The 13,357-nt window shown below is 41.1% G+C and overlaps 1 protein-coding gene across 5 annotated transcripts in view; it reads left to right on the top strand.

The window, feature by feature from the left end:
* The window catches only part of iqsec1a (IQ motif and Sec7 domain ArfGEF 1a), a 100,475-nt gene that overhangs the window by 57,430 nt on the left and 29,688 nt on the right, over positions 1–13,357 (top strand). The window contains exon 1 of one of the 5 annotated variants that reach the window (XM_085444404.1): positions 1,524–1,618. The exons of the other annotated variants lie outside the window; for them this stretch is intronic. Within the exon in view, the coding sequence (XP_085300530.1) occupies positions 1,542–1,618 (77 nt within the window). The 5' untranslated portion in view covers positions 1,524–1,541. Of the gene's footprint in view, positions 1–1,523; positions 1,619–13,357 lie in introns of those variants that run through there. 5 annotated transcript variants of the gene reach the window in all.

The following is a 13,357-nucleotide window of genomic DNA, read 5'->3' as shown; positions in this document are numbered from 1 at the left end:
TGAAGTATTTCAAGCAGCAGTTTTAGGCTCAGACACTAGTTCCCAAAATGATTACTTTCCCTTTTAAACAATATAATTTAGGCGCAAGGTTTTAGAGCTGCACAGAAAAAGACTGCAATGTTTTTTTGTTTTTGTTTGTTTTTTTGCACCATTATCCCCCTGCTACACCAGAGAGATCTAACCACGTATGTGTGCAGAGGTTTCCTTTATGCACATCCCATCGTGCTGTTTGATGTCTCAAACAGAAGCAAGCTGCAGTGTGATGACGCTGATCAAGGACCTGTGAAAATCAGATGCACCTGCCTTCTGTTGAATCTCTGTATGTATATAAACACGCAGTTTTTCTTTGGCATTAGTACTCTGAAGGCTAGGACACAGTATGTCCATGATTCATTAATAATAACTGTGAATGTAGGCCTCAGGGAATCCCCCAGATTTAGGTGCATCTTCATCATTTATGCATTCTATAATAATCGATTTTTTATTTTTTATTTTTTTTATTTTTTTTTTTTAGCCGATATTTCGTAGTGCTTTATTTAGTGCAAACTCTTGTATCAACAGCTGTTCTTACTTTTATGACTCAGTGGTTTGTTTGGAATTATTTAGGACACTCGTGTGTGTGTTTTTTTTCTTTCCAAAAACTGCAAACAACTCATTATGTGTCTAATCCCACAGAGTTACTGGAATATGCTGGTCACTGGGTGTAACTCATTACATTGCACTGGCTTCAGTGTAGCAGCCTGTGTTGTTAAAGCAATGTCAGTGTAGTAACTCAAAACAGCCTCTCCCAGCTGCTGAACTGGGGTTCACCCTCCCTCCAGCGTGGCCTTCCCATTGAGCGCAGTGTGATTGTTGGATGCTTGCCGAAGTATTACCATGTAGACAGGCACAAAAAGCTCTCGTGCTCTATCTCTTCATCTACTTCTCTTTCTCTTGCTCACATTCTCCTTCTGTCTCTCTCTCTCATTAAAAGGCATGTCCACATAAACAAGTAACCATGAAACACATGACATAGGCCCAGCCCATCACCACTGGGGAGCATGCATCATGGGAGCAGCAGATATGTGAAAGATTACATTGGACTGAAGAAAAAGTAACAAAAAGCAGAGAGGGGTGTCTGCAGAGAGAGGGAGAGGCAGAGAGAGAGGACTGGTGCGCGGTTTATTGTGGGTGGAGAGCTTTTGTTAAAAAGAGGGATGATTTTCTTCTGCTATACATGCTGGGCCTTTACCTTACTTGGTCATCAGGCAGCTTGCAAGAGCAGCAACTCTGAGCCTTACACAAACTAGGACGAGGAGAACCTTGAAAAGGCACACACAAAGTAACTTTAGCAGCGAAAGAATGAACTTCTCTGTGGGTTTTCTATGGAAAGTGAAGGATGTGGGGTGTAATTTGTGGTTGAGGAAGGAGTGAGCACAGACTGTTCTTCTTCTGGCTCATTTAAGGGGAGTTGCTGTAGTTGTTGTGTTTTTTTTTTTGTTTGTTTTTTTTTACTTTTTTTTTTAAACTTCCTCTTGGTGCCATGTACATTTTTTTCGGGCATGTCTGATGCCTCTGGTGATGTCACTGCCGTCTGGAATGCCATGTGGAAGTACTGCATATCCAGCCGAACTATAAGGTAGGAGACCATCTGGCATTGACCACTGCGGATGGCAGGGGCCTCCGAAAAGTGATGGTTGTCTTTCCGACTGACCACAGCAGTCTGTGCAGATATTTCTGACTAATCCAATAACATTCCTGTCTATATGCTCGGTGGTTTCCTTTCTAGAACTATGGAAATGTACTATCACAAAGCAGAAGAGAGCAGACTGGAAGCAGTCAAGACTTTTCAAGGTCTTACTTGACAGTTTACCTTATCAGGGACATGCCTTTAATAATAAAGACTTAAGAAGAATCTGTCGTTCTTTTATTTCTATCTCCTTTAAGTCCTTTCCCTTATCTTTGCCTTGCCATAGGACTACAACAGAAATGTCCTCTGACACATCACTTTGGGAATGAACATAAAAACCAACATTCAGGAAAGATCTTCTTTTCCACCTTACATTATTCAGTCTATAGTGATTGGATTTTAATACTAAGTGACCTTTTCATTGTGTCTTTTTATTAATATTCAACTGGCAAACTGGTTATAAAGCTTGCAAGTATTCTTAGGTGTTCATATGACCTCAGTCAAACAGGCCTTTTTATAATAGTTTTGATTTGTGTCTCTTAAAATGAATTTCAAATGCTCCTGACCGACTGGCAAAACAAAGTTTCCAGTCATTATCCGTACAGGAATTTTGGGAAGTTTTGATTTTTAGTTATCTTTTACATCAGGGAGAAGTCTGATCAGTCCCAAATTCATTCAGTGGCCCCGGATATACACCACCAATCATAAAGGACTGTTGTGAAGAATACGGAAAAAGGAGGCTTGCAGCAGATGAAATACCCCCCACATAGCCCTGATCCTAACGTCACCGAGTCTACCTGCGATATATGACGGTGCATGAATAATCAGGCCATTTCACAATGGCAAGTCTCCATGACAGTCATAGCATGTTCAAACTTGAAAACTTGGAACCTAAAATGTGGGCGCTTGTCCACAAAATGCGATCTAAGAATATCAGTTGTTAATTTATATTTAAACATGTATCTAATTTTGAACTTCTGAAGATTTAAATCTTGAGTATGCGACCTTAGGTTCTGTTTGTGCTGCTAAGCACTCAAGAAGAGGTTTTTTTTTTTTTTTTTTAAAAAGACAATTTGCTGTTTGTGACCTAATCTACATGATAGAGGTTGGATTTCAAAGTCACACTGATGCAGAAATTGTATTGTCTGCAAGTTGTCATGTCTGATGGATCTCTTTGCACAAGTATCATGCATGGATTATATTCATTTGCACATAAACAGCTGTGTGTGCCACAGACGAGCAGTCGCTCTTATTAGACTATTTTCAAGGCTGCTTGAAATGTTTCTCAAGGTCACATGCATTCTTGGCGCATTGTAGTTCAGTGTCTGTGCAGTAGAATCCTTGTGGAGTAAGACGTGTAGTGATTATTTATTTACCATTTATTTAAATAAACATTAACCTTATACACTAAAGATTCATTATAAAATGTGACAAACTTCCGTGCATATTTGTAAAGATATTTATTAGCTGGCCATGTGTGTAATTCTTTAGACAGAACCTACCCCAAATAAGTTCTTACTCCTTAAATTATGAATATAACCAAGAAAAATTGAACAGCACAGGTAGGTGGATCTTTCGCGAATGGGTTATTGATAACCATTTGCTTTGCTCAGGCGATGCATGCATGTCTGATTACATCATGACTCTTTTAGCTGTGACACTGTAGACACCAGGGAGCATTTGATCTCGCTGTTTCTATGTCAAAGTGTGTGACGACGGGAGCATTATTTATTTAATGTCTGTGGATCTGGAGCTTGTCAGTGATGCCTCCTCAATCCACAGTGGATTTTCACGGGACAGAGTACTGAAAGGAAACTCTGCGGAGTGTATTCTGACTGAACTGTGATGCTAACCTGCAGCGCTTCGTGATAGGTAAAGAGGACCTTAATACTTGGAACGTGAGGTTAACTAGGTGTTTCAGACATGAGCCTAGTGTTAGCTGGCAGTCGGGAAACGAGAGCAGACACTGACCTCTCTGTTGGTTTCCTACTTTGGCATACTGACTATAGGACAAGTTGGGTCTATTTGGGGGGGGGTTGTAATGGAAAAGCAGCAACCTGCCAGCACGAGCTTGCAGTTCCACTGCGGTGAGGGTAGGGAAAAAAGAAAAAGAAAAAACCCTCCCGGGTGGAAAAGCTTAGACGTGTCTAGGATAGAAGCCGTATTCTGCTCAAAAATGTCACAATGATGAAGACGTGAACAGGCTGTTATTGTTAATAAGAGGTTCTCTAGTTGCAGTTAGTCTAATGGCTTCCACATTTGGTGTTCAGTGTATTAAAGTGAGAGTAACATTTCTTTTATAATGGTTGATATTGGTCCTGATGACTTACATCTATGGCATTTGCTGATCTGAGTGGCCCATCTTTTAACGTTCTGAAATATTAAGAAGTAGTGCGATGAAGAGTTGACACGACTGTGAAACATTTTTTCCGGTTTATTTCTTCTATTAAAAACTTTATTTTTCCCCTGAAGCTTGACAAAATGCTTGTATCTACTAGAAAACTGGTTCCGACTGCTCTTCTTTGTATGGTTGACCAAAAAAGACCTTCATTCATTACTTTGTTCAGTTTCGTTTCAGTATTGATGTCTAAAGGTGCCTTTTTCCGATCAGTGCTTAAGTTGGAGTCAGTATCCACATACTGCTGAATAATTTAGAATCATGTCTTTACCGGAGGGACATCATATTGTGTGAAAAGTTTTATTCCCTTCATTATTTCTGAAATTCATATAATCATTTGTAAGAGTTTGGTCACCCCGCTGTGTTGAGTAGATGTTTGATCATGACAGTAATAGATGGGTATATGTGCTATAGGCTCTCACTGTCTTTTCACCTTCTATTGCTGCAGGGCTGCAACATTATGGGAGAATATATTCGGGAACATTGCCTGTGCTGCAGTATCTACACTGCTCATGTTAAGCCGTGCAGCTTTTGAAATGCTAATAAGCAAGTATGTTTACTCTAATGCTTAAGAAAGCTTCCCTCTGGAGACACATTTCACGTTCACAGTGTTTACTGGGGTGTCTGATGTGGAAAATGCACTAAACAGAAATGCACTGGGGAAAAAAAGTGCGATGTTTCTAGAATGTCTCCCAGTTTCCCTTTTTTTCCTGTACTTTATGTGTGTGATTAAAGGAGGGCCAAAATATGTGTTGCCTCTGTTCTGCTCTTTGTGATCAGTCGGGGACAGCGCGAGCTCCGAGAAGCACAGTCGCTGTCGCTTTCTGTGGCTTTTTTTTTTTTTGGCTGTTGTACTACTTTTGATGACATATTCCTTTGCATCTCTTCACAGCGCCTGCCTGGAGAATAATGAGCATGTGTGCTGTATTAACTTATGTAATGGCAAGCAAGAGGAGGGGTGAGTTTGGGGGGGCAGTGAAGGAGGAGGGGGAAGAGAAGAGTGATGAGCTCATGCTGCTGCACTGCAGCTCTTATAGACACACTCTGCATTTTGTGGTCTTTTTTTTTTTTTTTTTTTTTTTTTTTAGCCATGTGTTATTGCGCATGCACATATGCATTCGTGCAGGCTTATTTTGTGTGCATCGGGTCGACTGATTCACTTTCAAAAATAAAGCATATGTAGAATGAAAAAGAGCAGATCATAATTTTGTAATTAGAATTTAGCATTCTGCTGCAGGCTGCCATCCATGCTTTTTATAACTTTATTGAAATATTGCCACTTTTTTATTGATAACTGATGATGAGGGAGAGACAGGAAATGGGGAAGAAAGTAAGGACTGACATTCAGTAAGTGGTTCCGCCAGCTGGTGTTCGAACCTGCAAGTCGGTCCTCAGAAGATTAGTGGTATGCGCTCTCAGCTCGATCATGTGCCTGTGGTTTCATATTTTCATCGCTTAGCTCTGGCAGTGCTTTGCTATGAATGGGAATTGGCATGTGCACACTGTTCTTTACCTGCATCACCGTTGGTCCAGAGAGCTGAAGCTCAGCTGTGAACAAGCTGAGCCTCCTGAGCTCAGGCTGACTATTGGTGCTAATCCACAAACTCTTTTCAGCAACAAAGCAGACTTGCATTATCCAGAGTTAATGCCAGAAATGAGCAAGGTGGGGAAGGGTCAAAGGATGAGAGAGGAGGGGAGGGGGGGGTTAAAATGGCACGCCAGTGCATTTGCTCTATAAAACAGAGTGGTTCCTTTGGGGGCTTTTTAGCTCTTCAAGGTTTTCAATGTCATATTATAAGAATACAAATTAGATGTGACACATAACGCTCTCTGTATACTATGTGTTGTTTTCACCAATTAATATTTGATTATATACTTTATTAATCTTATTGCTTGTGTGTGAGCATGATTTGTCGAATTAGCACATGTCCCTGCACGAGAGTGAAATAAGCATGTTGTCATGAGGCTGGGACTGCGACTGGTAAATGGTCATTAAAGTTAAATGTTTATCTTGGTTGGGCTCATTGGTTTGGACTGTTTAAATGGAGGTTATTTTGTTTTCTTATTTCACACACATACACATATCTTCAGCATCTTTTAAAGGTATGGACAGTGGGGGGTTTTTTGGGTTTTTTTGGGGTTTTTTTGTTTGCTTTTTTTTTTTTTTCCTGTCAGCCTTAGCTGTTGCCTTGACAACTGGCCTCGGAGATCTGTGCACGTGCACGTAATTGTGATAAATCCTGATTTCAATCTATGAGAAACCATCCACAGAGACCTGTATCATTCAGTGCCCATCATAGTAGGAGTTGTACTATATATATATTTTGGTTTTAATTATTTTGCAACATGAAAGCGCATAGAAACAACTACGAGATGCACGTTGAAGCATTTATCTATAATACCTACCATAACACATTCTAATAATCAACACTGTTATTGCTCTGTAAAAGGAAAACCCTGAAAATGGACAGTTTGAAGCATTTAATACATACAATGATTTGCTTAGCAACTTGTTACGAAAACATTTTTGATCATTATCATTATCAATCTGCTTTTAAATTTAGTTTATTTTTGTTTTTTAAGCTGTCGGTGTTTTACAGTCACGCTAGAAATCATTCATTCTCAATAAACAAGGACCGGTCATGTCAAATAGATCAAACTTTTCTCCTCATGAAGACATGTACATGTCTGCCTGCAGCTTAAATAAGCTCCCTTGGGAGCTGAGTAATTTCCACTCCCTCGGTTTGTGTAGCCTTTGCTCTAAATTCTTTATATATACACTTTTTCCTCTTTTTGTAACATCCTTCCCTCTGCTGTTCTACTTTACATCAACTTTTTTCCTCCCCCGTCTTGATAAAGATGAGTGGGATGCTTTTAATCAGTCATATATCCCTAAGCACAGCATCATTCTATGTACAGTGGACTGTACACCAGCACCATCTGTTGGTAGAAAGACTTCAGGACAGAGAAAAGCCTCAAGGACTAAGAGAATCTCCTGCGACTACTTGATAGAGGTCTTATGTTAATCTCCCTCCCACTGTGTGGATAGTCCGTGGGTTTGGCTGCATTCTCTATGAAGAAAGTGAGAAACGGTCAGAGTTGCCTGCCTGTTAATGGGCGCAGAGTCATACTAGTCGGGCTTTCCGCTGCGAGTAAGTCAAGTGCAGAGAGCTAAGAAATTAAACAATGGGAGATATTACGAGTCATATAAATGAGTGGACCTGAATTCCACTGTGAGTCATCGCAGAAGGGAGAAAAGACAAATTAAGGCAGATGGGGGCTCTTGCTTTGTCTGGAGTCCCACAGCGGCTACTGTAGCCTTATAGCCTGTTTCTCTGGCTTTTCTCCCAGATTGCTGATACTGAGCTTTACTACCAAGGCTTACTTAACTGTTTCATATTATCTGGAAGATTAAAAATATAAAAATAACCTCTTTTTTGTTGATGAAATTGATTTCTGTCCTGATTTGATTTTCTTCTAAATAAAGAAAGCTGAGGTCATTTTTTTAAATTAATTAATTTATTTTTTGGCCCCTTTGCGTTTTTCCCCATTGACACACTTTAAGAAAAAAAAAGAGAAATCATATATATATATAATTTATTTATTTATATTTTTGATGGAAAAATGCAGGAAACCAAAGCACATGAACCATGGAGAAACGGAGCCTTATCCCTCAATGTGAGATGCTACAGTGTTTCTTATCCCATATAAGGAGGACACATGAAACATGTGACATAATCTGAAAAGAATTCTTATTTTTGCATCAGAATTGAAGGCACTCTTAGACGACCTGTTATCTAACTAGAAATGCTCTGGCTGTCTGAGGATGTGTTCTGGTTGAGAGCTCAGATTTACCCTTTGGCAACACCATGTGTCCTAAAGAGAAGAGGGCAAAAAGGAAAAAAAGAGAGAAAAAAAAATCAGTGACCTTGTAGAGCTGTAACACGCAGGCTCCACACATGCCCCCACTAATTTACAGACATCAACCCAGCAGCTGAATAAATGACCACAGACCATTGCAGAGGCATATTTGGATGGGAGAGTGAGAAGACAGCTGATGCTAGAGAGAGAGAGGGGCTGACTAAAGGAAGAAAGAAGGGCAGAGATTCAAAGAAACTGAGGCTGTGAGGGACAAAGCTAAGTGAAGCTGATGATTGAGGCAGGGGGGAGGGTGTGCAGTGTGCGGAGAGCCCCCTCTTTTCATTGACGTTTAGGAGAATGTGCTGATTAGTGGAAAGTACATCATTCAGATGGAGGTTCCTAGTCCCCCGTGTATGACTGGAGACTGGGAACAAAAACATGCAGCTTTCCAGTAACCACGGTCACCTTAACTTTCTCTAAAGCAGCAGTTTGTCATCAGAGCCTGGCTCTGGTTTGATACTGTATGGACCAGCCTGGAGACAGATGTGTGGAGGTAGGTGGGCTCTGGTCTGCAGGTGCGTGTGAGTGCGGTATATCTGGATGTGAAGTGCAGGTTCAAGCTGTTTACATATTGTCCAGCTGTCCAGCAGCGTGTCAGGCTGGTTTGCATGCACGATCAATCATGAATTACTAACAAATTTGTTTAAAAAATATTTAAACGATTGAAAATCTATTTGTGAGAATTGTTTGTTTGTTTGCTTTTGGGGGGGGGGGGGGGGTGTATCACGGACGATTGTTCTGTTAAAACAAGCTACTGGTATGTGCAGATATAATATCGGGCTGTATGAAACTGAACTGTAATACTTCATTTATGCAGACATTTAAGCTCTATATGTATGGAGATTATATGAAATAGAGCTGTAGCTGCTGCACTGTAGTTTGGCTGTACTCTAATGCGCTTTACTCTCTTCTTACTTGGTGTCTTATTTACAAAGTGCAAATTCAACCTCTTTAAGATTCGTGATACATTTAAAAAAAAAAAAAAAAAAAAAAAGGATTTGCCATCTGTTTGCCATCTTTCTGATTTCCACCTTTTTACCAGTGAAGACTTTTTCTCACCAGGCTGAGTCTCAGCACATTCCTGCTGATTGTCTCCTTCATAAGGCACATCCTGTTGATGTATTTTCAACCTATAGGCGGCTGCCGTTCTGTTTTTTTCCATGTGTTTGCGAGGGGCCTGTGTGCTTTGTCCACTCACACATCTTCTCGTTAGTCCGCTTAACAGAATGGATGCTTTGGTGAGGACATCATTAGAACCTATTAGATGCATTGACCGTGACACTGCGTGTCCCTCCTTCAGTCTTATACAAAACAGAGCTGCACTGTACTCCGTGTATGCAGACTTTGCATTTTCCCTACATCGCACGCAACTCAAACCTTCCTCTCAGTCTTCCCTCAGTCCATTTATGTCCCTGCCCTGTGTTTACATGCTTTCACATCACATGTATTGTTATCATTCTGTCCCCTCACAGGATGCCGCTGACTTATTGTATAGCAGATAAAATTCAAAATTCCCTTCTGGGACAATTAGGCATGGTACAGCTGCTATGAATCTCAATGGCTTTTTAGTACACAGAATTTCTTGGTGTTTCATCATCGAATGCACGCTAATTTCAAAAAATGGTGAACTGGCTTTTCTAAAAATGCTATTCATTATTCTTGTCCACATGGGAAACCATTAAAATATGAAAACAAAGCATTTCTTCTTCTTCCTTTTTTAACATGAAGCAGAAACGCATCATGTGGAAGAATTTACCTTATGTTGGCCAGATGTTTATGTACTTGAACAAAAGGTTTAGCCGACAACAATATGACCCGTCACACTCACAGTGGCCCTCCTGTGGAACTCAAAGCATTAAGACTGAGCTGTAAGTGCTCTGCTCCAAACACGTAAACAGATTATAGAAGTATCTCATCCTGTTATCATGGCTGGTTTGAGGATGTTATGTCCCTCCCTCTGGAATGGCTCCTCTCAGCTGTTACTGCAGGATTGTTGTAGTAGGCTGAACAGTTTACTCAAAGTTTAATCAGAATCAGAATCAGAATCAGAATACTTTATTGATCCCTGGGGGAAATTATTTTTTGTTACAGTGCTCCATTTTAAACCAACATTAAGACAAGACAGACAATACGCTAACTAAGAATAGTACAATACATACATACATACATACATACATACATACATACATAAGTCACTTATAAATAAATAGTTGGAAAAGAAACATGTGTAGTTGTAGCAGCAAACAGTGTGTTAAGTGGATGCGTTGTACAGGGAGATGGCCACAGGCAGGAATGATTTCCTGTGTCGTTCAGTGGTGCTTTTCGGTAATCTCAGTCTCTCACTGAACGAGCTCCTGTGACTGACCAACATGTCATGGAGTGGGTGGGAGGTGTTATCCAACATTGTCTTTATCTTGGACAGCATCCGCCTCTCCGACACCACCTTGAGGGAGTCCAGCTCCATCCCCACAACATTGCTGGCCTTACGGATCAGTTTATTAAGTCTGTTGGCATCTGCGACCCTCAGCCTGCTCCCCCAGCATGCAACAGCATAGAGGATCGCACTGGCCACCACAGACTCATAGAAAATCCTCAGCATTTTCTGGCAGATGTTGAAGGACCTCAGTCGCCTCAAAAAATAGAGACGACTCTGGCCCTTCCTGTAAAGTGCTGTGGTGTTTTTAGCCCAGTCCAGTTTATTGTCAATGTGTACTCCAAGGTATTTATAGTCCTCCACAATGTCAACACTGACCCCCTGGATTGAAACAGGGGTCAAGTGTTTCCTGGTCTTCCTGAAGTCCACGATCAGTTCCTTGGTCTTTGCCACGTTGAGCTGCAGATGATTCTGCTCACACCACGTGACAAAGGAGTCGACCACAGCCCGGTACTCTGTCTCATCATCCCTGCTGATGCATCCAACCACCGCAGAGTCATCAGAAAACTTCTGAAGATGGCAGGTCTCTGTGCAGTGGCTGAAGTCTGTGGTATAGAGGGTGAAGAGGAAGGGGGAGAGGACAGTCCCCTGTGGTGCCCCTGTGTTGCTAATCACCTTGTCAGACACACACTGTGGGAGACGTACATATTGTGGTCTTCCTGTCAGGTAATCAACAATCCAGGACACCAGAGAAGCATCCACCTGCATCGCTGCTAACTTATCACCCAGGAGGGTCGGCCTGATGGTGTTGAAAGCACTGGAAAAGTCAAAAAACATGACCCTCACAGTGCTCGCCGGCTGGTCCAGATGGGTGTAGACACGATTGAGCAGGTAGATGATGGCGTCCTCTGTTCCGAGACGAGGCTGATAAGCGAACTGAAGCGGATCCAGATGTGGTCTTACTATGGGTCGCAGCTGTTCCAGGATGAGCCTTTCCAGGGTCTTCATGATGTGGGAGGTCAGTGCCACGGGCCTGTAATCCTGGGGGCCACTGGGACGAGGCGTCTTTGGTACAGGGACGAGGCATGTGAGGGGGTTGACCTTATTTTACACAGTGGATTTGTTGAACAGCAGGAATGACAAAGTACACCGAAAGCTGACATTGACAGTTCCCTTCAGTATAATGAAAGCCGTCACAGTGTCTGCATTTCTGTGTAGTTACCTAAACTGTGCTCAAAGTTTCAACAAAGCACTTTATCCTTGAAGTCTACCAAATGAATCTGAATCAACAGTCACTCCAGTTACTGGAATTGTAGAAAATTATCAAATTTAATACACCAACATGACCTAACTTGTCATAAAAGCTTCTGTATGATGTGTTTTATTACCCTGAGTGTGACATAGACACGTGACTCCAGACCTGGAAATAAGTTTGTCAGTTTTACATGTGAAAAATTCTGTCTGCTTCTCTTTGCTGTAGCCTAAATATTCATTTTTTTCCCATATATTGGCCAAAGTTCTGCCAGGCCAGTATTTTTTATTATTATTATTATTTTTTTTTAATTTAAAAAAAAAAAGGGAAATGAACTCCACCAAAAGAGAAAACATTCTCCTCTGGACCATGTTGATTTTTATGTCAATCACAGATCCATGTGGGTGTGAGAATTACTTTCCACTGATACAGCCTCCTGCTTGTTATTGACCCTGGAGGCTATAAGGAAGTTCAGCTGATTAAAATTTGTCTGACAGAATTAGTCTGTTCTTTATTCAATAAAAAGAACACCAAACCAGCATGTCGAGACACTTCAGTCTTCTAGTTACACCCTTGAGTTCTCAAGGAAAAAAAGAAGGATTCCAAAAAGAACTTGAAATAGAGAAACATCCTTTCTGCCTTCTTATATTTCTACCCCCGTGTACAAACCTGTTTATCTTGGAAACATGCATCATGGAAAAAAGAATGACTCAAGGTTAAAAAAACAAAACAAAAACATCTGGTATCTTTATTTCTAATGCTGACGAGCTGACGTGTCTTGACATTATTGTCATATTTGATAAAAAGAGCCAACTCCATTAAACTTTAGCGTTTTGTCCTGTGGGCTCAGAAAACCAACCAGGGGCTTCTAATAAGTAATCGACGGGTTACAGATCGATGTATCCTGAAGCCTATAGAGACATATTTTGAGTCCATAAGACTGAAAGCTTTATGGACTAAAAATCCAGCCTCCAAGGACAGGTAGCAGACAAATTTACAATTTTGTTTTAAAATAAACCTTTTCCTTTAAAATGACGGGAATTTGTCTGTTCCAAGCATTGTGGTCATGCACGACACGGCTGGCTGTCTCTTCTGTATCTTACTCCTAAAGGACTGGTTGTTATTGACTTCCAATGTGAGTTCGTAGCTGTCAAATATGCTTTGATTGTGTGCAAATTAAATGGAACCCAAACACCATTAACCACTGTTAGTGTCAGGTAGTTTGTCACTGAGATGGCAAATTTAATCCATAGCTTGCGCCCATGTGTGACCTCCTTTTCTTGTAAAATGCTTTGGCACCATCTCAAGCGGAGGTTACAGGAGGCATTTAGAGAAATGAAACAATAAACACGGTGCTGCATAACTGCTCCTCTCAAAAAATCTCTATCGCTCTGTAAAAGCCGGGCCTCGTGTCCCAGCCAGACTGCCTGAATGGAGTATATGTAGAAGCATAAGATCTGCTGACATGCACCCACCGGGTCTTGTGGAAATGTGGTATGAATGGAACTTGCACATTCAGGATATCTTGTTCCACTGTGGAATATGTCAACATGAATCCATTTCTCAGCACTCTCGTGACCTGCACAAAAGGTTTTTACGTTTGTGAGGAAAAGGAACGTAGATCGAGGATGCGTTATCTCTGCGCTTTTGTTCTGTGATTGATTGCTTCCTGGTTGTCTGTGGCTCTGGGGGGGTGAAAAAAAGAATCATGGCCACTTAGTCATTTTTCAACTTTTATAACTT

The sequence above is a fragment of the Copadichromis virginalis genome, linkage group LG20 (genome assembly GCF_057382275.1).
Source record: "Copadichromis virginalis isolate Kocher_CV1m ecotype Utaka linkage group LG20, C_Virginalis_male_GT1.1, whole genome shotgun sequence".
Lineage (NCBI taxonomy): Eukaryota > Metazoa > Chordata > Actinopteri > Cichliformes > Cichlidae > Copadichromis > Copadichromis virginalis.
This window is presented reverse-complemented; position numbering and strand designations above follow the sequence as displayed.